This window comes from Canis lupus, chromosome 2 (genome assembly GCF_003254725.2).
Source record: "Canis lupus dingo isolate Sandy chromosome 2, ASM325472v2, whole genome shotgun sequence".
NCBI lineage: Eukaryota > Metazoa > Chordata > Mammalia > Carnivora > Canidae > Canis > Canis lupus.
In genome coordinates, this window is record NC_064244.1 from 60,837,402 (window position 1) to 60,862,457 (window position 25,056).

Below are 25,056 nucleotides of genomic sequence, written 5' to 3' on the forward strand. Positions count from 1 at the left end.
TAAAGACATGGACACAGAACTGAAAACATAAAACTCCTAGAAGAAAACAAAGATCATAAGTGCCTCAACATTGGTCTTGGCAAAGATTTTCTGAATTTGATGCTAAAAGCAAAGGCAATAAGAGCAAAAATAAATAAATGGGGCTACATCCAACTAAAAATCTTCTGTATAGCAAAAAAAAAAAAAAATCAACAAAATGAAAAGTGAAACTGCAGAATGGGAGAAGATATTTGCAAATCATGTATCTGATAAGGGATTAATACCCAAAATATCTAAAGAATTCATAAAATTCAATAGAAACAAACAATTCCAGTAAAAAATAGACGATGTAAATAGACATTTTTTTCCCTAAAAAAAAAAAATAGACATTTTTTCCAAAGAAGACCTATAGTGACACCTGGATGGCTCAGCGGCTAAGCATCTGCCTTCTGGCTCAGGGCATGATCCCAGGGTCCTGGGATTAAGTCCCACATCGGGCTCCCTGCATGAGATCTGCTTCTACCTCTGCCTGTGTCTCTGCCTCTCTCCCTATGTCTCTTATGAATAAATAAAGTCTTTAAAAAACCAAAGAAGACATACAGATGGACAGAAGATACAGAAATAGGAGCTCAACATCATTAATTGTGAGGGAAATGCAAATCAAAATCACAAGATACTACTTCACATCTGTTAGAATGGTTATTCTCAGAAAGCTAATAAATAACAAGCGTTTGTAAGGATGTAGAGAAAAGGAAGCCCTTGTGCGCTTTGGTGGGAATATAAAATAGTGCAGCTGCTTTGGTAAAGAGTATGGGAGTTCCTAAAAAAATAAAAATAGAATTACCAGGGGCTTCTGGGTGGTTCAGTCAGTTAAGCAGCTGGCTCTTGGTGTCAGTTCTTCAACGCAGGACTGAGTTCAAGCCCCACAGTGGGCTCCATGCTGGGGGTGGGGTCTACATTAAAAAAAATAGAATTACTAAATCATCCAGCAATCACACTTCTGGATATTAATCCAAAGGAATTGAAATCAGGATCTTGAAGAGATATTTTCACCCCCATGTTCATTTCAGCATTAATCACAATAGCCAAGACATGAAAACAACCTAGGCATTCATTGATGGATGAATGGATAAAGATAATATATATGTACATATAAAATGGAATATTATTCAGCTATAAAAAGAAGGAAATCCCGCCATTCACAACAACATGGATGGACCTTAAAGGGCATGATGCTAAGTAAAATAAGTCAAGTGGAGAAAGACAAATACCGTATGATCTCATTCATATGTGAAATCTAAAAACATACAAACTCATAGGCACAAAGGAAAAATAGTGGTTGCCAGAAGCAGGGGATAGATAGTGGACAAAATGGGTGAAGGTGGTCAAAAGGTACAAACTTCCAGTTATCAAATAAATGAGTTCTGGGGATACAATGTATAGTATGGTGATTGTACCTACTGATACTGTATTGCATATTTGAAAGCTGCTAAGAAAGTAAATCTTAAAAGTTCACATCACAAGAAAAATACTGTGTAACTGTATGTGGTTATAGATTAATTAAATTTATTGTAGTCATCGTTTGTAGTCACACATATCAAATCATTGATAAATGCCTAAAATAATACAATGTTATATGTAGATTATATCTCATTTTAAAAAACATAATTAGGGGGGATCCCTGGGTGGCTCAGTGGTTTAGTGCCTGCCTTCCGCCCAGGGTGTGATCCTGGAGACCCAGAATTGAGTCCCACGTCAGGCTCCCTGAGGAGCCTGCTTCTCCCTCTGCTTGTGTCTCTGCCTCTCTCTCTCTCTCTCTGTCTCTCAAGAATAAATAAATGAAATCTTTAAAAATAAAAATAAAAAAATAAAATAAAAATAAAAAATAAAAAAAATTTAATTTAAAAAAAAGAATGTAAACTCTGGGGGCACCTGAGTAGTTCAGTCAGTTGAGCGGCCAACTCTTGGTTTTAGCTCAGGTCATGATCTTAGGGTTGTGAGATGGAGTCGTGCTCTGGGCTCTGCACTGCTCAGCACAGAGTCAGCTTGCCCTTCTCCCTCTGCTCCTTCCACCACTTGTGCACTCTCTCTCTCTCAAATAAATAAATAAATCCTAAAAAAGAGAGAAAGAGAGAAAGAGAGAGAGAGAGAGAGAGAAACAAGTCCTTCCAGTTCTCTCTCTCTGAGTGACTTCAGCCAAGATGAAATCTCCCTCTCCTTTATTACCACTCACCCATCCTTTCTTTCTTTCTTTTCTTTCTTTCTTTCAAGATTTTATTTATGTATTTATTTGAGAGAGCAAGTGAGAGAGAGAAAGACCATACAAGTCAGGGAAGAGGGCAGGCTCCCCACTGAGCAGAGAGCCCCGGGATCATGGCCTGAGCCAAAGGCAAAGCTTAACCAACTGAACCACCCAGGCACCCCTGACTTGTCCTTCTGCTGTGCCCTCTGGAACCCTTAGCATTTCCTCAGGCCAGGAGGAGGGGCTGTGTCTTGTCTGCTGCCCACTGTGCCCACCGTCCCCACCAGGCCCTCACTCCTCATGTCATTGAATCTCATGCTCTAAGTCCATCGTTTCTATTTTTTCCTAACAGAAAATGATATCATCATTCTTCTGGTGGATCAGGCCAAAAAACTTTGGAGCCATCCTTTTTTTTTTTTTTTTTAAGATTTATTTATTTATTTGAGAAAGAGTGAGAGTGAGAGAGAGAGAGTGAGCGCACAAGCAGGGGGAGAGGTAGAGGGAAAAGCAGACTCCCTGCTGAGCCAGGAGCCTGATGTGGGGCTCAATCCTACGACCCTGAGATAATGACCTGAGCTGAAGGCAGATGCTCCTCCAACTGAGCCACCCAGATGCCCTGGAGTCATCCTTAATTCCTCTTTTCCTCACCTCCTGCATTCAATTCATGAGCAATTGCTGTCAACTCAGACTTCAATTATTCAAAACCTAACCACCTGTCATCTCTTCTGGTGCCATTCCTCCAGCACAAGTTTCCATCATTTCTTACCAGCATCATTGCATTTTCCTCCCAACTGGTCTCCCTGCCTCTCTCCTTCCTTCTACAGCAATTTCTTCTCAATATAGAAGCTGTGGTGGTAATTTTATGTGTTGACTTGCCTGGGCCATAGTGCCTAGACATTGATCATACATTATTCAATGATTCTGGGGGGGTACCTATGGATGTGATACATAGTTAAATCACTGTACTTTGAGTAAAGCAGATTGCCCTTTGTAATGTGAGTGGGCCTCGTACAATCAGTTGAAGGCCTCAATAGAACAAAAAGACTGACCTCTCTCAAGCAAAAGAGAATTTTGCTAGAGATAGCTTTTGAACTTTAACCCCCTGAAGAACCCATTGGCTCTTTCCTAGGTCCTCAGCCTGCTGGCACACCTGCAGATTTTGAACTTTTCAGTCTCCATAGTCATGTGAACCAATTCCTTAAAATTGATCAATCTCTATCTCTCTCTTTTTCTGCCTCTCTCTTTTATTGGTCTGCTTCTCTGGAGAAGCCTGACTAATAAGCAGCTAAGGTAACATTTTTTTTTTTTTTAAGATTTTATTTCTTTATTTATGAGAGGCCTGGAGACCCAGGATCACACCCAGGGCTGACAGCGGCGCTAAACCACTGAGCCACCCGGGCTGCCCTAAGATAACATTTTTAAAAAGTGAGTCATATCTTGTCTCTCCTCTGCTCAAAATACCTCAATGTTTCCCATCTGATTCAGAATAAAAACCAAAGTCAAGAAAATGGTCTTGTAAAGTCCTTTAGGATCAGCCTCCTCTACCTACCTCCTCAAGCACATCTCCTGCTACTCTTCCCCTCTCTACTTCTGCCATTGCAGCCTATATGAATAAAGGTACAAAAATGCCTTACTTTGTGATGTGTCGGGCATGAATGGTGTTTGTAAAGGCATGAGCTTGGGATGTGATCACCAAGTGGATGAGTGGGGAAGAGAAGAGGATGAAGAATGGACTCCAGTGTTCGGAGGTCTGAGGGGAGGAGGAAGAGAAGAGGCAGGAAGTGAGCAACAAAGGAGGAAAAGGCAGGCAGTGTGGTGCCCGGAAGTGAAGAAAGAGCCTCAAGGGAAACAGAGTGAGCATCTGTGTCTAGTGATATTGATGAGACAAGAAGATACACAAATGTCCGTTGGACTGGTTGGTCAAGCTCACCAGGGGCCGATTTGGCCAGTGGGGACAGAAAACCAGATTGAGGCAGGTTTGGGAGGGTTTGGGAGGAGACAAATAAGAATGTAGAGAATCCTTGAGTTTTCCTGCAAAAGGGAGAAGAAAAGTAGTACAGGAGCCAGGGAGGATGTGCGGTCAGAAGAGTTCTGTTTTGTCCCTTCATGTGCTGTTACCTTAGGGGTGAAAGAAACAAGGGGCACCTGGGTGGCTCAGTCTGTCAAGCTGGGTTTCAGCTCAGCTCATGATCTCAGGGTGGTGAGATCGAGCTAGGTATGGGGCTCCGCGATCAGCCGGTCCGCTTGAGATTCTCTCTCTCTCTCTCTGCCCCTCCCCCTACTTGCATGCACACCCTCCCTCTGGCTCTTTCATAAAAAATAAATAAATAAAATATTTTTAAAAACCCAACCAGAGCATGTTTGGTGTTGGTAGAAACGATTCAGAACTGGGACCCCCTCGGCTCCTGCTTCCTGTCCTCTTGGAGCAGTGGGAGCAGGCTCCTCGCCGACGCATCCCCTACCTGTGCCCCCGGGGCCTCCTGCTGCGGCCACCCGCGCGCAACACGCTCCCTAACGACACCCCACACCTGCACGGGTTCCGGATCCCGTGGGAGCCCAGCCGGGCCTCGGCTCCCTGCCTCCCGCCCCGCCCAATCCTCACCGCCCCTGCCGCTTCCCGGTGTCTGACTCCGGCGCCCTCTGAGCCCCGCACCCCGGGGAGACGGGGAGGGGTGTCCGGCCCCGGCGCTCAGCCGCAGCCCGCAGTAACCGCTCCCCCTCCGCGACCCCTCTGCCCCCGGGCCTCGGGGAACCCCCTCCCGGCTCCCCGCCCGTCTGCTCGCCCCGCTGCGCCCCTTCCCCCTTCGCCGGCCTCGGTCCCCAGGCCCCCCACCTCTTCTCTCCCGGCGCGGCCCTCTCTTTCTGGGCAGCTCACCCAGCCCGCAGCCTGGATCGCCGGCCGGCCCCCGCCACGGCGTCTCGGGGCACACCTGTGTCCCCAGGTTACTCCGCTGCAGAGTACCCGGGCCAGCGCCCGGGCAGGATCCGCCGCCTGCCCCCCCCCCCGCCCCCCCCACCCGAGCCCCGCCGCCGCCCCGGGTCCTCAGCCGGGTCACCGGTCCCCGAGCGCCGTGGATTTCGCCGCGCGGTAAGCAGAGCGCGGACAGGCCCCGTTTCCTCAGCGAGGGCAGGAGACGCGCTGCTTCGCGCAGGGGGCGTGGAGGCCGGTGACCCTGGACCTGACCTGGGGCCGCAGCCGGAGCGCCCAGCGGGGATGCTGAGGGGGAGCAGCACCCTGTTCGAGGCCCGCGGGATTCAGAGGTGGGAGGGTGCTGGGTGGGCCGCAGCAATGGCCCGGACGTCAGCGCGCCTGGAGCAGAGCCACAAGGGCAAGAGTGGTAGGAACTGGTGTCAGAGGGGTGCGGGGGCTGCTCTCGAGCATGCTCAGGGGTCAAGGTGAGGCCTCTGGCTTGCGCTGCATTGCAGTGGGACGCCGGAGTGGGGGCTGGCTTGATCTGACTTATGAGGTTATTTTATTATTTTTTTAAGATTTTATTTATTTATTCATGACATACACACATGCAGAGAGAGAGAGAGACAGGCAGAGGGAGAAGCAGGCGCCCCACAGGGAGCCGGATGTGGGACTCGATCCTGGGTCTCCAGGATCACAACTTGAGCCTAAGGCAGATGCCCAACCGCTGAGCCACTCAGGCGTCCCTGATTTAGGATTTTAAAGGCTTAGGGCTGTAGGTGGCACAGACGATTAGGTTGACCACTTAGGAGGTTTTGTAATAGTTCACATGAGAGATCACGGTGGTTGGAACCAGAATGGAGACAGTAGAGGTAGGGAGGTGCCCAGATTCAGGAGATACACCCTCCCCCCAACATTTTACTATGATATAATTTATAGGGGTCCCTGGGTGGTTCCAATGGTTAAGCGTCTGCCTCTGGCTCAGGTTGTGATCTCAGGGTCCTGGGATCAAGCCCAGTGTCAAGCTCCTGGCTCGTTGGGAATCTGCTTCTCCTCCCTCTTCCTCTCGCCCTGTTTGTGCTCTCAATCTCTCTCCCTCATTCTCTGTGTCCCTCTGTCTCAAATGGATAAATACAATCTTAAAAAAAAAGAAAAATAATTTATACATGTAGATGTATATAAAACAAAATATATGTAAACAAAGAAGCTGAAAGAAGAATAAATAACAAAACCAATATTCACATGACCACCACCCAAGTTGAGAATTATGAATGCTTTAGAAGGGCCTGATGGCTGCATACGACAGTCCTCCCCATTCTTTTAGAGGTAACCACTAACTTAATTGGTATATTAATGATTCTCTTGCTTTTCTCTCTCTCTTTTTAAAATATTTTATTTATTCATGAGACACAGAGAGGCAGAGACATAGGCAGAGGGAGAAGCAGCTCCCTGCAGGGAGCCCGATGCAGGACTCAATCCCAGGACCCCAGGATCACGGTCTGGGCCGAAGGCAGGCATTCAACCACTGAGCCACCCAGGTGTCCCTCCCTTGCTTTTCTTTATACTTGCGCTGCTTATATCTGTACCTCCAAATAATAGAGTGCTGGGTTTTGAGAGACTAGGAGGTGAGCACAAGTGTAGTGGTGTCAGGGAGAGGTAACTGTGCCTCTGCATCTTACACGCAGCCTCCCGGGAGCAGGGGAGCTGAACAGGGCCTAGGAACTCGGTCTTGGCTTTACCTTTTGGAGGCTTGTAAGGGCTCCTGCTAGGATGTCAGGGTCAAGGTCATTGGGTGAGTCCTGAGAAGTAGAGCATTCACAGCGGCTGGAGGATCTAGAAGTATCACCCTCAGAATCCTGAAATTACTTGATGAAGTGTTCTGGGGTGGGTTTATGTTTATTCATCGTGCTGGACGTTCAATAGGTAATGTCCAATCTTGGGACATTTCCTTGAATTATTTAGTTCACAGATATTCTTTCTTTTTGTTCTGTTAATTGTATATTGGACCTTCTAAATTGCTCTTGGAACTTTTTTTCTTTACCTTACATCTCTTTGCCTATTTTCTGAAACGTTGTCTCAACTTACTACTCCTATTTAACATTTCTGTTGAAGTTTCATTTCTGCTAACATGTTTTTATTGACTTTTTCTTCTCTGAATTTGTAGAAATATATTCTATTGCTCTATATATTACACGTAAGCTAATATGCATTTTTTGCCTCATCTTCTTTCTCTCCATGGACGCAATTCTCAATCTCTTTGAAAACTTTTGGTAAGATTTCCTCTCTCTGCAGTTTCTGTTCCCTGCTCTTTGTTGTTTATCTGATTAAAGATTTCTTATTTATTCGTTTGAGAGACAGAGAGAGCACAAGTAGGGGGAGAGGCAGAGGGAGAAGGAGAAGCAGATCTCCTGCTGAACGGGGAGCCCCACCTGGGGCTCCATCCCAGGACCTGGAGATCATGACCCTGGCCGAAGGCAGGTGCTTAAGCATCTGAGCCATCCAGGTGCCCCTGTTTGTCTGTTTGGTCTGTCTTCTCTGTTAAAAGTTTTCCTCTGATGTCTGATAGATCTTGGCAATTGCTCATAATTAAAACTTTGGGGATAAAAAAACTGATGGGGGGGATCCCTGGGTGGCGCAGCGGTTTAGCGCCTGCCTTTGGCCCAGGGCGCGATCCTGGAGACCCAGGATCGAATCCCACGTTGGGCTCCCGGTGCATGGAGCCTGCTTCTCCCTCTGCCTGTGTCTCTGCCTCTCTCTCTCTCTCACTGTGTGCCTATCATAAATAAATAAAATAAAAAAAAATTTAAAAAAAAACTGATGGGTGTAAATGGCATGAGGTTTCTTTTTAGGGTGATATAAATGTTTTAAAATTGGATTGTGGTCCTAGGGCGCCTGGCTGGCTCAGTTGGTTAAGCATCTCACTCTTGATTTTGACTCAGGTCATGATATCAGGATTGTGAGATCAAGCCCCACATTGGGGTCTGCACTGGGTATGAAGCCTGCTTAAGATGCGCTCTCTCCTTCTGCCTCTCCACAACCCCCGCCCCCCGATAATCATAAAATATAAAATAACACAGGATTGTGGTAATGACTGTACAACTCTGTAAATATACTAGAATCTATTGACTTGTACATGTTTTTTTTTTTTTTCAGGTTTTTTTTTTTTATTTTTTTATTCATGCAAGACACAGAGCAGAGACACAGGCAGAGGGAGAAGCAGGCTCCCTGCAGGGACCCTGATGCAGGACTCGATCCCAGGACCCCGGGATCACGCCCTGAGCCAAAGGCGGATGCTTAACCACTGAGCCACCCAGGCGTCCCAGGCATCGGTATTTTTAAATCTCCTGAGGTGACTCTGATGGGCAACCGAGGTTGAGAAAGTGCTGCCCACTTTTTAATCCATCTCTCTGTTTATTACATGTTAAATACTTATTATGCTTTATCCAGACACAGACAAGGTGCAAGAATAGTGCAGAGCTTTCCTTTACGCCCTTCCCTCAGATTCCCCAAATGTTACCATTTTGACTTGTACATGTTTAATGGGTGAATTTGTACTATATAAATTACATCTCAATAAAGTTTTTTTTTTTTTTTTTTTTTTAAGCTAATAGGAAGCTCTCAGTACATAAATGAGGCTTGATGACTGTAGGACACGGTTTTTTCAAGCTTGGGACTACTGACATTTTGCACCTGATAATTCCTTGTTGTGGGGTGGGAGGTAGGGACTGTCCTGTGCGTCATAAGATGTTTAGCAGCATCGCTGATACCTACCAGCAGATGCCAGTGGGACACACACCCGTCATCGAATTGTGACACTGAAAATGTCTGTAGACATTGCCAAATGTCCCCTGGGGAGAAAAAAATTGCCCCCCACTGAGAAACACTGTGTAGGGTAATCAAAGTGTGCTATTTGTTGGGTAACCATCATGAAAATAGCTTTTAAAGTGCTTTCTTGGGGAAAAAATTAGAGTCCCCAGTGAATTGTCTTTGAATCTCCTGCTACAAAATATGTCTGGATGCCAGAATTCTGGGAGCCAACTGGGGGAAATGGCTCAGGATAGTAAGCTTTAGTAGCAGTCACTTAATCTTTTTGTTTCCATACGGTGGGCGGCCACGTCCTTGCCTGTGCCCGGAGGCGCCCAGCGCAGAAAAACTTTCCAGACTCCAGACCTTTGCCAAGACGCCAGGGGGACAGTCAGTGGCCAAGAGTGGGGAAAGGCTTCCCACTTTTTCTGTTAATAGTCACTCTTTTATTCTTAGTTGTAGATGAATTTGGGGCTGCTAAATCCTAAAATGTTTTGGGATACAGAAATGTAACTTGGATTAACTTTCAGCCTACCTTTCTTTTTTTTCTCTTTCCTTTTCTTTAGTTTTCTTTCCTTCTTTCTCCTTCCTTTTCTTTTTCTCCTTCCTTCCTTCCTTCTTTTTCTTTCTTTCTTTCTTCTTTCTTTCTTTCTTTCTTTCTTTCTTTCTTTCTTTCTTTCTTTCTTTCTTCTTTCTTTCTTTCTTTCTTTCTTTCTTTCTTTCTTCTTTCTTCTTTCTTTTCTTTCTTTCTTTCTTTCTTTCTTCTTTCTTTCTTTCTTTCTTTTTCTTTCTTTCTTTCTTTCTTTCTTTCTTTCTTTCTTTCTTTCTCTCTCTTTCTCTCTTTCTCTCTTTCTCTCTCTCTTTCTTTCTTTCTTTCTTTCTTTCTTTCTTTCTTTCTTTCCTTTCTTTTCCTTCTTTTCCTTCTTTTCTTTCTTTCTTCTTTCCTGAAGATCTAATCAGCTTTATTAAGCAACACATGAATCTGGCAGCCTTCCATTTAGCAAATGGAAAGGAGGTCCCAGTTTTCAGCGTTTCCTACTGTCAATTTGGGATTTAGCTTTTTTTTTTTTTTTTTTTTTTTGGAAACTTTGGTCAATTTTCAGTGGTCTGCTTTAGTTTCCAAAATTTTATAACTGTGTGGAGGTTTTGTTTTTTTTTCCTATTTCTCCCTGTACTATGGGTTGTCATTTAAAAGAATTCCTTTTACTGCAATTTAGTGGATTTGGTGACAATGCAAAATTATATGCATATGTTGGGTTCATTCCCTGGACCTGGAAAATGGGAATACGGAACAGTATTTATTGATGGATTGGATATGGGGGGGGGGTGGCAGTTGTCAAGGATGACACCTGTGTTAGGTCTGAGCATCTAAAAGTATGGTGAGGAGTAATCTAGGTTTGGAGCCTAGGTTTGGACATGCAGATGCGGGTGTCATGCAGCCAACCAGATATTCTAGGCTGGAGTTGAAGTGGAGATCACAGATTAGAGAAATTTCCTGGTCTCATCTTGGCAGTAAATGCACAGGGGAGCAAAAGAGGTTCCAGAACCCTTGCTTTTCCTGTTGTCCCAAAGGCCTGCTCTTGAGTAGCAGGAGCTGCTAGCCAGTCTAAACCTCAAGGATCAGCAAAAGAGGTCAGTAGAGGAAGCAGTGGTTTCCATAATCTCAGGAGCTCCATTGAGGCCAGGCTGTGTAAGATGTGATGGGGGAAAATGACTGAGTTTTTTGAGGTTAAAATTAAAAAGATTTTACACTGAGTTCATAAATTTTACCTTCGGTATTTTAAAACAATTTTATTGAGACAAAATCCACATACCATACAATTCACCCCTTTACAATTCACCATACAATTCAGTAGTTTTTTTTAGTATATTTAAGCAACAACCTCAAATCTATTATTGGAACATTTCCATCATATCATAAAAACAAAAACAAAACCCCCATACCCATTAGCAGTCTAATGCTCCCAGTCCTGGGCAACCACTAATCTACTTTCCATCTCTACAGAAAATTTGCCTATTCAAGACATTTCATATAAACAGAATAATACACTATGTGATCTTTTCTTTCACTTAGCATAATATTTTCAAGGCTTATCCATGACGGAGCTTGGGATCCCTGGGTGGCTCAGCGGTTTAGCGCCTGCCTCTGGCCCAGGGTGTGGTCCTGGAGTCCCGGAATCGAGTCCCACATCAGGCTCTTTGCATGGAGCCTGCTTCTCCCTCTGCCTGTGTCTCTGTCTCTCATGAATAAATAAATTTAGAGAGGCAGAGGGAGAAGCAGGTCCCATGCAGGGAGCCCCACGAGGGACTCGATCCTGGGTCTCCAGTATCATGCCCTGGGCTGAAGGTGGCGCTAAACTGCTGAGCCACCTGGGCTGTCCCTAAATAAAAATCTTAAAAAAAAAAAATTCATGCCTTTTAATTGGTGACTAATATTCATATTTAATTTATCCATTTATCAGTTGATGGACATTTGGGTTTTTTATACTTGGGGGCTCCTATGAACACTAATATGAATATTTGTTGAAAAGTTTTTGTGTGGGCGTATGTTTTTATTTCTTTGGGTCTCTACCTAGGAATAGAATTGCTGAGTCATAGGGCAATACCACAAGCAATTGCAAAACTGTGTTCCAGAATGTGCGCACCATTGTACATTCTCTCCAGCAGTGTAAGAGAGTTCTACTTTCTTCACATATTTGCTAACATTTGTTATCATCTGCCTTTTTGATTCTGTCCATCGTAAGGGTTATAAAGTTTTTAATTTTGATTGGCATTTATCTGATGGCTAACAATGTTGAGCTTATTCTCATGTGCTTATTAGCCATTTGTATATCTTCTTTAGAGAAATGTCTATTCAAATCTTTTGCCCATTTTTTAAAAAATTTTTTTTTATTTATTTATTCATGATAGTCACAGAGAGAGAGAGAGAGAGGCAGAGACACAGGCAGAGGGAGAAGCAGGCTCCTGCACCGGGAGCCCGATGCGGGACCCAATCCCAGGTCTCCAGGATCGCGCCCCGGGCCAAAGGCAGGCGCCAAACCGCTGCGCCACCCAGGGATCTCCTCTTTTGCCCATTTTACAACTGGGCTTTTGTCTCCATTGCTGGGTTGTAAGATTTTTTTTTTTAAAGATTTTATTTATTCATGAGAGACACAGAGAAAGAGAGGCAGAGACATAGAGAGAGAAGCAAGCTCCCTGCGGGAGCCTGATGTGGGACTCAATCCCAGGACCCAGGATCACACCTTGAGCCAAAGGCAGACACTCAACCACTGAGCCACCCAGGCGCCCCTGTAAGATTTCTTCATATTTTCTGCTACAAGGTATTTATCCAATACATGACTTGCAAATGTTTCCCCAAGTTCTGTGGGTTGTCTCTCTCTTTCAAATAAATAAAAATCTTTTTTTTTAAAAGAATCATTTTGCCTATTCTGAATCCTTGCATTTCTATATGAATTTTGGGATCCAGTGGTCAATTTCGGCAAATAAGCCAGCTGGGGTTTTGATAGGAGCTACCCTGAATCCGTACATCAGTTTGGGGATTCTTGTAATTTATTTAGGTCCTCTTTAATTTCTTTCAGTGGGGCAGCGCAGGTGGCTCAGAGGTTCAGCGCCTGCCTTCAGCCCAGGGTGTGATCCTGGAGACCCGGGTTCGAGTCCCATGTTGGGCTTCCTGCGTGGAGCTTGCTCCTCCCTCTGCCTCTCTCTCTCTCTCAATAATAAATAAAATCTTTAAGAAAAATAATTTCTTTCAGTGATGTTTTGTAGTTTTCAGTGTACAGGTTTTTTTTTTTTAAGATTTTATTTATTCATAGAGACAGAGGGAGAGAGGGGCAGAGACACAGGCAGAGGGAGAAGCAGGCTCCATACAGGAAGCCTGACATGGGACTTGATCCCAGGTCTTCAGGATCACACCTGGCTGCAGGCAGCACTAAACTGCTGTGCCACCAGGGCTGCCCAGTGTACAGGTTTTGTATTCTTTTGTTGAGTTTATTTCTAAATATTTTCTTTTTGAAGCTACCATAAATTTGTTTTCTTAATTTCATTTACCAATTGTTTTTGCTTGTGTTATAGGAATACAATGGTTTTTTTATGTTGAACTTGTGTTCTGCAACCTTCTTAAAAATTTTTACTAGTTCTAATAGCTGTTTTTGTTTTATAGTGAGTTTCTTAGGATTTTCTATTTACAAGATCATGTCATCTGCAATAGTTTTTCTTCTTGCTTCCCAGTATGGATGCCTTTTTCTCCTCTTCTTGCCTTATCGCCCTGAATAGAACCTCTAGGACAATATTCGGTTAAAGTGCCAAGAGTGGACACCTGGTCTTGTCATGACTTAGAAGATATTCAATCTTGGGGCACATGGGTGGCTCAGTCGGTTAAGTGACCGACTCTTGATTTTGGCTCAGGTCATGATTTCAGGGTTGTGAAATTAAGTCCTGCTTTGGGCTCAGCAAGTGGAGCCTGCTTGAGAGTCTTTCTCTCTTCCTGTCCTTCTGTCCCTCCCCCTCATTCACTCTCTTTCTTTAAAAAAAAAAATTCAATCTTTATTAAGTATGATGTTAGTTGTGGGTATTTTATGGATGCCTTTTACCAGGTTGAGGACGTTCTCTTGTATCTCTACTGTTTTTGTTTTTAAAACATGAAAGGGTATTGGATCTCATGAAACTTTCTTTTTTAATTTATTTTTTAAAAATATTTTATTTATTTATTCATGAGAGACACAGATAGAGAGAAGCAGAGACACAGGCAGAGGGAGAAGCAGGCTCCATGCAGGAAGCCCGATGCGGGACTCGATCCCGGGACTCCAGGATCACGCCCTGGGCCGAAGGCAGGCACCAAACCCCTGAGCCACCCAGGGATCCCAAAACTTTTTTTTTTTAATCAGTTTTTTTTTTAGGTTTTATTTAAATTCATGTTAGTTAACATATAGTGTATTATTAGTTCCAGGGGTAGAATTTGGTGATTCATCACTTGCATACAACACCCAGTGCTCATTATGAGTGCCCTCCTTAATGTTTGCCACCCATCTAGCCCATCCCCCCACTCATTTCCCTGTGAAATGTTTTTTTCTGCATCTATTGAGACAATTATGAGGCTTCCCTTCCTTTTTTCTGTTAATAGTACATCAGTTGTTTCTTGTCTGTTGAAGCAATTTTGCAATCCTGGGATAAATCCAACTTGGTCATGGTGTATAATACCTTTCATATGTTGCTGGATTCAGTTTGCATTTTATAGCCATATGGGCTATCAATCGGCAGTTTCCTTGTGGTGTCTTTGGCTTTAGTATCAGGATAGTATGGGCCTCATAAAACAAATTGGGGAATATTTCCTCTTCCATTTTTGGAAGAGCATGTGAGGAATAGGTGCTCTTTTTTCTTTTCCCCGCAATGAAGCCACCTCATCTAGGGATTTTATCATGTATTTTTGTTGCTGTTACTAATTCAGTCTTATTACTTTATTATGCTCTTTATCATAGTCTCAACTTTTTCTTGATTCAGTTTTACTAGTTTGTGTCTCAGAATTTGCCACTTCAACTAATTTTATCTAATTTATTGGCATACAATATTCATATTATTCCCATGATCCTTTTTTATTACTGTAAAGATAGGAATATCCTTTCATCTTTGAATCTAGTAATTTGAAGCTTGTTTTTACTGATCAGTCTAGCTGAAGATTTGTCAATTTTGTTGGTTTTTTAAAAGACCTACCTTTAATTTTGTAAATTTTCTTTAATTTTTACTTCATTAATCAGGCTGAAATCTTTATTTACTTCTTGCTTTGGGTTTAATTGGATCTTTTCCTAGTTTCTTAAAGAAGAAAGTTATGTTGATCTGAGATTTTTTTCTTAATATAAGTGTAAACACACTTAGAAATTTCCTTTTATGCACCACCTTGGCTACATCTCATATGATTTGGTATGTTGTATTTGCTTTCCTTCATCTGAAAATATTTTCTAATTTCCTTTGAGATTGAGATTTCTAAGACTCATTGGTTATTTATGAGTGTGTTATTTAATTTCCACATATTTGTGAATATCCATGCTTTGTGACTGATTTCAAATTCCATTCCATTGTGGCTGGAGAGCATACTTGGTATTATTAAATCTTTCAAAATTTGAGACTTGATTCATAGTCTATGCTGGAGAATTGTCTTGTGTGCCTTAAAATAATTTAAAAAAAATCCTGGTGGTGTGTCTAACATGCTTCTTAGGTCTAGTTGGTTTATAGTGTTGTCTAAACTTCTGTTTTGTTGTTGACCATTTGCCTACTTGTTCTATCCATTATTGAAAGTGAGATACTTATGTCTCCAAGCATTATCATGTATATTTTCCTTTCAATTTTGTTAGTTTTTGCTGCATGTATTTTGTGGTTCTGTTGTTAGGTGCCTGTATAAGTCTTATATTTTCCTGATGGAATGACCCTTATAACATTATAAAATGTTCTCATTAATTTCTAGCGACATTCGTTTCAAAGTTGATCTTTTATTAGTATAGATACTCCAGTTTTCTTATGTTTACTGTTTGCATGATATATCATAGATACATCATGCATATTTAAGATAGATGTGACCTAATTAATAATTCATATATATCTAAATAATTCACATATACATACATGAATTATTTAATTATGATCAATGAAGGCATGTCAAATCAGTGGAGACATCATATACTAAATAATGTTGGGATACTGCATAATTTTTTTAAAAAATTCAAATTATGATTCTTATACTATACGTAATTTTTTTGTAAAAAAATTTACAAAATAAATTCTAAGTCAACAAAGGCACTAAATATTAAAAAAAGTAAACATATATAGAATTTGGGGGTGAAAAGATTTTTCTGTGGAAAAATGTCAGAAACTTAAATGTGAAAAAATGGAATATCAAAATGACCACATAAAAATGTAAAACTTGCACATTAAAAAACAAAAACAAAACTCACAGGCAAATTGAGAAAAATATTTACCACTTATTTAACAGATATTGCACAGAGAACATGAACAGTTAATACACAGAATACAAATGGCCTTATGAAGAGATACGAAAGACTTTATATTGCTAATATAGAAATGTAAACTAAAATAAGAATCTATTTCTTTGTATATCAAATTGACAAAGATTAAAAAATATTTTCATGCCCAGGGTGCTAAAGAGACACGGAAAAGGAAGTAGTTTAATGCTCTGCTGTTGGGGTAGAAAACAATACAATCCAACTGGTCTTAAAATTCAAACATACCTATTTCATGCCTAGGTATTTATTTTAATGAAAAAAAATCATAAGTGTATGAAAAGATCTAACTACAAACATATCATTGCTTAAATAGCCTCAAACTGAAAAATATCTAAATGCTCAATAATTGGGCACTAAATAATTTTGCATCTGTATAGTGGAATGAGAAAGTCCTTAAAAATGCTGTGAAAGATTCTTTAATGACATGGAAAAAATTATCATGATATATAATAAATGAAAGAGGTTACAAAGTGGTATGTACAGTATAACTCCATTCTTAATAATATATAATATGTATATGCAAAGAAAAATGACCCAAAGGTTAACAGTTATCTCTGAGCATTCAACATCATGGCGGGGGGGGGGTGGTGGTGGTGGTGGTGGTTTATTTTGTGCTTCCCCAATTCCTCCTCCTCAATGCCCCATCCCCCAATTTTCTAGAATATGTATGTCTTATTTTTTAGTAAGAAAAAGGAAGAATAATTTAAAAATTCATCAAGATGGTACTTTTGCCTATTAATTTGGCAAAGATTACTTCAAAAGACAATACACAGTATTGGTAAGATTTTGGGGTGAGCATGCACAAAATGTATGCTGCTGTGGTAGTATAAATTGCTACTAATGGCATCGTTGTAAACTTGGCAACACAAATCAAAATCCTTAAAAACAGAGGAAGTAATTTCACTTCTAGGGATTAAGGAAGTCATAGGGATTAATGCAAAAGATGCATATAGAAACTCAAATGTCCATTTTTAAGTACATAGATAAGTTACATCTTACGTAGACATGAGACAATACTATGTATTAAGCATCACAACGCAGGGTACTTATGACATAGGTCAGTATATTAAGGGCAGAACAGTAAATATTATGTCCCAAATAATATTTTACATGAAGATGTATTGTCTAAGTTTCCTAGAGCTACCATAACAAATTATCACAAACAGAGTGGCTGAGAACAACAGAAATTTATTCTCCCACAATTCAGGCCAGAAGTCCAAAATCAAGGTGTTGGCCAGCTTGCTTCCTTCTGGAGGCTCTGAAGGAGAATCTGCTGCTCTCCTAGCTTCTGGCATTGCTGACAATCCTGGGGTGTTCCTTGGCTTGCATCTGTATTACTCCAATCTCTGCTGCCTGGCCCTTGACTTTCTTCCCTTTGTCCTCTCTTGTTATCAGGAACCAGTCATTGGACTTGGGGCCCACCCCGACTAGAATAATGGCATCATAACTAATTACACACGCTAGGACCCTATTTCCGAATAAGGTCACATACTGAGGTTTTGGGTTGAATAAATTTTTGTACGACACGATTCAACCCACTACATGTAGATAACACACATATAAAAACACTGGATGTCTGTATGAACAGTATTTATCTCAGTGTGGGTTTATGATGATTTCAGTATTTTTTCTTTGTGCTTTTCTGCATTTTAAAATAAATAGCTTATGTGCTGGAGTTGTATTTATGGAGAGACTAAGTTCTAAATTTGTTGCAGAAGATGAACATTTACCTGTAGTCAAAAAATCACTCTCTCTCCTATAGCTCACAAACTACAGAATACATTGTTTTGTACATAGTGTATCTTCTTTCAAAAACATCTGACATAGCCAGTTCTTCCTCTAGCACTGGTACAGATAGATTACTGTTCCTCTGGGTGAGCACTAGACAAAGTAGTTGGCTTGTGTTTACATGCTATATTGTACAAAAACAAAGTTTTCCTAAGCATGAAAGTATAGTTGAATGGGTTCTAAGTTAAATGAGTGCATGATGAGACTCTACTGTTCTACCTTTCTAATTAGGGTAATACTAAATTTCTTTCATGTTTACAAAAACACTGAAAACAATAGTGATGAATTAGGAAAGACTCTTGAGACCAAGGGGAGAAATAATCACATATCCAAAACATACTCCTTTATGAGGTTATGTACATCTTTCTGGACAATTTTAAAGGTCAGGAGAAGAAAACTTAAGGAAATAATGATATTGTGGATATAGTTATGGCCAACTTCTGTCTTTTAAAAATTCTTCCGAGGTATACTTTCCTTTTAGAGATTTAGGACTATGGTTGCTTTCACAAATGAATTAAGATAAATTACAGACAAAAGTCAGTTAGAAAAAGGAGTATTGTCATGTACAGAGGCTGACATCATGGGTAGTCAAAGAATATGTTTAATAAAAAATAATTAAACTTCCATTTGCTCTATAGAACATCATAGAAAGTAATTTAATAAATTACAAATGACTTTTTAAGACGTTTGCTCAACTACAGAAAGCAAATTCAGACTACACAAAACACAACTGGTAAATATTGCAAATGTCCAAAAGAAAAATTGGACTAAGACTTGAATCATGAAACCTGAAACAAGGGCTATAAATACAAGGCAATAACAGCTATAATTCTTTTAGTAACTACCAACACATACTTGGATATCCTTTCAACTGCAACTTTAGTATTATGTAATTCTACTGATTTTTTTTTCCTTATAACCCTTAACTTTACACAACCATATTTGCATTTTTTTAAGCTGACAGCTGGACAACTTTTCCCCAATCAATACTAAATAGAAGTGTCTTGAAACCCAAGAGAAAGTTTAAAGTTAGTATTAGCCTTAATGCTTTGACAACTGCAATTGCCTTATTACATAGAAAGAGAATCACTAAGATGTTAACCAAATTCATTTGATCATACTTAGGAAAATACTTTATCTCATAAATTTGATATAAATTAGATTTTTAGTGACAAGATCTAGGGCTTTTTTTTCCCTTTTTTTTTTTTAATTGGGGGAAAGAAAGGAATAAAGATTATGTGGGTAGAACTAGAGGGAGAGAGGGAAATATGGATGGTGTTGAAATACCCCACCTGCAAACTAAGTTAACTGTGTTTGAAAAACTTTGGCTATCTCATAGGTGTATTCTAGTTAAACAAAAGTGCAATACTGCAAAGGGAAGATACTAAATATGTAATATATCATTTTCATGATGAAGAATTACTACCCACTTCTCCTGGATGGGCATTATAGTGACTATTGCTAAGACATTGCATAAAGAACTATCAATTCAAAGTACTATTTTGGGAAAAATACAAAAAAGTCAATACAATCTCGATGGAACTTACATGATTTTGTAAATACATGTAACACTGTCTCTATAATAAGGGATTAGTTATCCTACATACAGAAACATAATTTACTGGTAAAGAACTGGAAAAGTCCAATAGAATTTGATGGATTTATGACAAAACAGAGTGCTATCAAAACGCACTGAAAGTTATTTTTTTTTTCCTGTGGGAGAGAAGTGGGGTACTTTTCCCCCCTAAATTTACTCCCTCGCAAACTTTATCACTGACTTATTCAAGTACCAGAAAAATGCTAACATCTTTCTCTCCTTAGGGTGTAAATGATATTTTATGTCCAATTCAGTCCTAATTGTTTTAAATGTACATGAAAGTGATTGCGGATCTCTACATCTTGTCGGAATTAATAGCAGCTTTAGCAGGAGAAACTGTATCACAAATCAAATATCGGACAAATTTTACATGAGAAAGGGTTCTAAGAAATTGATCAGAAGCCTTGGGCTCCATTTTTGTGGTTTACGGGTATAGCTTGTATATATTTTTTGAGATTATTCAAAGTGCATATTCAAAATGGGCCAACTCAGTATATTTAATATAAACTGACAACCCAACACTGATTCTGGGCAACATTTAGTCTGCTTATACCTAGAAACTCAAAAAAGAAATGAATTTAGACTATTCTGCATATTACTTTATCACTAGGATCTGTTAATCTTGGAATATTTCCATGACATAAAACACAAATAGAAATCTACACAAATAAAGCAAACAAACGGTTTCTTTTACATGAAGTATGCTGTGTGGAAGGTTCTTCTCAGTGGTATATCATGAGTTTGCCTTTTCTGAACCCTGGAAACAGACATTACTCATTGGAGACATAATGATTTCTTATAGGAGGCCAAACTTTGAATAAGTAAAACTAAGTATGTCTAGAGGGTGCCAAAGTCACATGACACAAGATTCTTTTATGACTTAATTTTACTGATATCAGAGTTAAGCTCAGCAAAAAGCAAGTCCTATTTCTTGCCAGATTAACATGATATATAGGATGTGTTTAAAAAACCCCTGAAAACAAGTATAGAATTAGAAACGAATGTAAACTTCCTAAACTAACTCAGCTGAGGTAACAGGTAGCCAGTTAAATTGGCTGATTGGGAAACTTATTTCTTCTTTAAAACACACTTGTACCTGAATTGGAAACGTCAGCAGTGCATCACAACACTAGAGCATTTTCATGTAATTAAAGCAATGGATGGTGATGTAGATTCTACAGCTTTCATGACATTCATTAGCTGCCCAAATTATTGCTGAGTTTTGATCTGTAAATTATAGGTGTCAAGGAGGCTGTAAAACTATATTCAAATTAAATCAGTAATATGCATAAAGTATTCTGTGTTCACTGCAAATATATTAAATATACAACTCTTATTGAGCATAATTTTCATAAAATTAACCCCCAACAAAATTATAATGCCTTTTTGTTGTAATTTTACACCTTTATGTATTTGATAGTACATACGAGTTCAGAAAGTTATGGATCTTAAGAAATATTACATGCAAAACGTCTCTGAAAGCAGTTTGCACTTCTAAACAAATAACTGAAATGTTCGGTCAGTAAGTTATTGATGCACTCAACACTGGGGTATTTACAATTCATAATTAAAGAAAAAAAATCCAAAATCAGTTCATAATTTAAGTGCAGTCTGGGAGTCAGTCTTCGTTACTAGAATCTGAATCCTCGGATGACGACGACGTACTGTCAGATCCAGATGAAGCATCGGCTTTCTCTGAACCCTCATCTGTGCTGTTCTCATTGAGAGGACTTGGTTCAGTTCCCCCTTTGTCTTCCTGATCTCTAACTCTGGAATCTTCCTCCTTTACTTCTAGGGACTTAGACGAGCCTAAGTCATTGTTTTTGTTTTTCTGTACGTCAAAAGTATTGGACTGGGACAAAGTTGGCATATGGAGATTAAGGCCTGGAGTGAGCAGCATCCCTGGATAGAGTATATTAGATAGCAGTAGTGGGTTAAGAGCTAATGGGTTGGCAGCTGCAGCTGTATTTAATGCAGCAGTAGAGGATGTGGAAGGAGAACTTGACACAGAGTTTTCTCCCCCATTCTCTGAATTTTGACTCTCTGTCCTTTCTTTTTTTCCTTCTAGCTCCTTCGAGTCATTTCCCTTTTTCTCTTCTGTTCCAGATTCGGTAGGCTTTGTCAGGAGTCCTCCCATGCCCAGCAGATTTGGTAAGCCAGTCATTCCTGACAGCAGCATGGGAAACATGGCGGCCATGTTTTTAGCTTCTCCTCCAGAAGAAAGGCCAGCAGGCATTCCCATCAGCCCTGCGGTTACTTGCAGGGACTGCAAGTTTTGTAGGTTTTGTTGTAAGGCCTGAAGGGTTGTGAGATCCACACCTGGAAGTAATCCGTTGGCTAACAAAGGATTGCCTGACGCGCTGGTGGCAGTTGCTGCTGCCGCCGCTGCCGCTGTGGCCTTGGCAATTCCACTTTTAGGCCGTCGCCCTCGCCTGCTGACTTCCTCTCTCACAACAGGACCAGTGAGAATACGCTCATACATACTTTCTGGAAGAAATCCCTGAAAAAAAAAATCAGCAATAATAGCTATATTAGAATAAAATTAATAGCTATCCCAATAAGATCGGTAATTATTCATGAACTTTAGTCTGTATTGATAGAACATAACCAATTATGGAAAAAATAGCCAGTTTCATATTATAAGTAGTGGTTTGAAATAGTTCTTCCACTTCTCATTTTTTCGTAGGGTAAGAGAGCAGAAAAGAGGTCTCTAGCTTTCTTCCATACTGTGAGGCATATATTTGTAGAAGAGTTCTAGCAAACAGAAGGTCCAAAGGCATTTTTTCATGAGGGTTACTTCCACACCCTTACATGTTTCACATCACTAATTACTCTAAAAGACTACAGAAGTGCCCATCTTCCAAGCTAGAAGAACAATAATAGACAAAGTAAAAGGTTAAGATTACAATGATATTCTTCATGTGAATCTTTGTCACTTTGGGAATAATGGGAATAAGGGAGATAAAGCCATGCTGAAAACATTCAAATGATTCTCCCACGACTTTCTGTGCTCAGAACTCCTAGAAGTGATGGGAATTTAGAACCTTTAGATCAGCACTGTCCAACAGAAATATAATGCAAATTATATACATAATTTAAAATTTTCTAGTAGCTGCATGAAGAAAAGGTAAAATAGGATGCCTGGGTGGCTCCATGATTGAGTGTCTGCCTTCAGCTCAGGGCATGATCCTGGAGTCCTGGGATCGAGTCCTACATCATGCTCCTAGAAGAGCCTGCCTCTCCCCCTGCCTATGTCTCCACTTCTATCTCTGTGTCTCTCATGAATAAATACATAAAATCTTAAAAAAAAAAAAAGTAAAATAGAAACAGGTGATATTAATTTTAGTAATATAGTCTATTTAACACAATTTTTTTTATTATTTAACCAAAACATTACCATTTCAATATGTAATCTATGAAAATAAATATATTTTCTATTTTTTCCAAATTTTGTCTTCAAAATCCTAAACCAGGGTGGGGGGATGAGCAAAATGAGTGAAAGAGAGTGGGAGACACAGGCTCCAGTTATGGGGGGCGGGCAGTGAAGGGCCGAGGGAGAGGGAGAATCCTAAGCATACTCTTCACCCAGCGCAGAGCCGAAAGTGGGACTTGGCCTCATGACCCTGGAATCATGACCTGACCCAAAATCAAGAGTCTGACGCTTAACTGACTGAGCTGCCCAGGTTCCCCAAGTCACAGGAATAAAAAGCACAGCATAAGGAAGATAGTCAGTGATGGTGTAGTAGTGCTGTATGGTGACAGGTGGTAGCTACACTTGTGGTGAACATAACATAATATATAAACTTGTCAAATCACTATATTGTACACCTGAAACTAGTGTCACATGGTATGTTAACCATATTAAAAAAAATCCTGAACCAGTGTTTTATACTTATTATATAATATGTATATGCCTTAATTCAGGCAGCCACATTTTAAGTGCTCAACAGCTACATACGTGGAGTGGCTACTATTTGTGACAGTGCAGTTCTAGACAGCAGTTTCAATGCCTCTCTTTTTTTATTTTTTAAAATAGGCTCCATGCCCAGGGTGGGGCTTGAACTCACAACCCTGAGGTTAAGAGCTGCATAGTCTACCAACTGAGCCAGCCAGACCCCACCTAGACAGCAGTTTCAAAGACCTTCATGATACTATTCTTATTTTTTTACTTTTAAAAAAAGTTTTTATTTATTTGCAAGAGAGGGAGCATGCAGGGGGAATGGCAGAGGGAGAGGGAGAAGCAGGCTCCCTACTGAGCACAGAACCCCACATGGGGCTTGATCCCAGGACCCTGAGATCATGACCTGAGCCAAAAGTAGACACTTAATCAACTGAGCCACCTAGGTGCTCCTTTCATGGTGCTATTTTTATTTCTAAATTTTTAAAATATATTTTTATTTTATTTATTTATTTTACATGGTACGATTTTTAAATCTCGTTTTGAACTGATCAACTTATTTGTTTTCTTTTAAAAAAGCACTAGGGGGATCCCTGGGTGGTGCAGCGGTTTGGCGCCTGCCTTTGGCCCAGGGCGCGATCCTGGAGACCCGGGATCAAATCCCACATCGGGCTCCCGGTGCATGGAGCCTGCTTCAGCCTCTGCCTGTGTCTCTGCCTCTCTCTCTCTCTGTGTGACTATCATAAATAAATAAAAATTAAAAAAAAAAAAAAAAAGCACTAGGGCTCACTGCAGAAAACAAGACAATGAAAAAAATACAAAGAAAAAAAATCATCCATAATTTCACCACTCAGAGAAACCATTGCTAACATTTTAGGAAGTATATTTCATTTTTCCCTTGTGCATATATACAGATTCTATAATTCTTCCCACTTTTCATTTCTAAAATAAATAGAATCACAATGAACATAGTTTATAGCCTGCTCTCTTCATTTGGACACTTATAGAAATAATAGCTGTTCTTTATTTAGCATTTACCACATAGTTAGGCTTTGCTTTTCCAAGAGCTTAATTACTACCCCGTTTAACATATTGTGACCTTTTTCTCCCTTGTCATTAGATGTTCTTCTGATATAATTTATGCACAGTGGCACAGTTTTTCAGTTAACTAGACAGGCACTTTAATCAGCTAAGCTATGGCACCGGCAGTGGCACAGCTTTCCAATATATGAATGGGCTATTCATATATTCCCAATTTTTTACTACTATACTATGATTGATGAATATCCTTATATATTTCTTTCCCCACATCTTTGGTTATTCTTTATGGCCTTGGTCAAATAGTTATTTTAGAGATTAAAATAGAAACAGATCAGTACATATTGATTCTGCAATCTAATTCAACAAGCATCTGAGTAATTTGCAATGTGTACTGCAAAATAAAAACTGTGAACTCAACACTGGCACATGTTTACACATTATTCTGTTAATTCTTAAAATTTCATCTCTGATATAATTAAATGGCAGCTAATTTTCCTTTTTGAGTACAGTTGACACATAACATTATATTAAATTTCAGGTGTACAACTTGGTGATTTGACAGGTTTAGACATTATGCTGCGCTCACCACAGTGTGGCTGCCATCTGTCCCAGTACATTGTTGTTCAGTATCACTGACTGTATTCCTTATGCTGGGCCTTTTATTCCCGTGATTTATTCATCCATAACTGGAAGCCCGTACCTCCATTTCCCCTTCATCCATTTTGCCCATCTCCCCACCTACCACCACTCTGGCAACCATCAGTTTGTTCTCTGCATTTATAGATC

At 40.3% G+C, this 25,056-nt stretch overlaps 1 protein-coding gene across 9 annotated transcripts in view; it reads right to left on the reverse strand.

The window, feature by feature from the left end:
• Nucleotides 1-18,312: 18,312 nt before the first annotated feature.
• The window catches only part of CHD9 (chromodomain helicase DNA binding protein 9), a 220,928-nt gene continuing 214,184 nt past the window's right edge, over nt 18,313-25,056 (reverse strand). For all 9 annotated transcript variants that reach the window (XM_025447580.3, XM_025447584.3, XM_025447582.3 and 6 more), the window contains one exon: nt 18,313-21,831. In XM_025447580.3, coding sequence (XP_025303365.1) covers nt 20,950-21,831 — 882 coding nt within the window. In that variant the 3' untranslated portion in view covers nt 18,313-20,949. The remainder of the gene's footprint in view (nt 21,832-25,056) is intronic.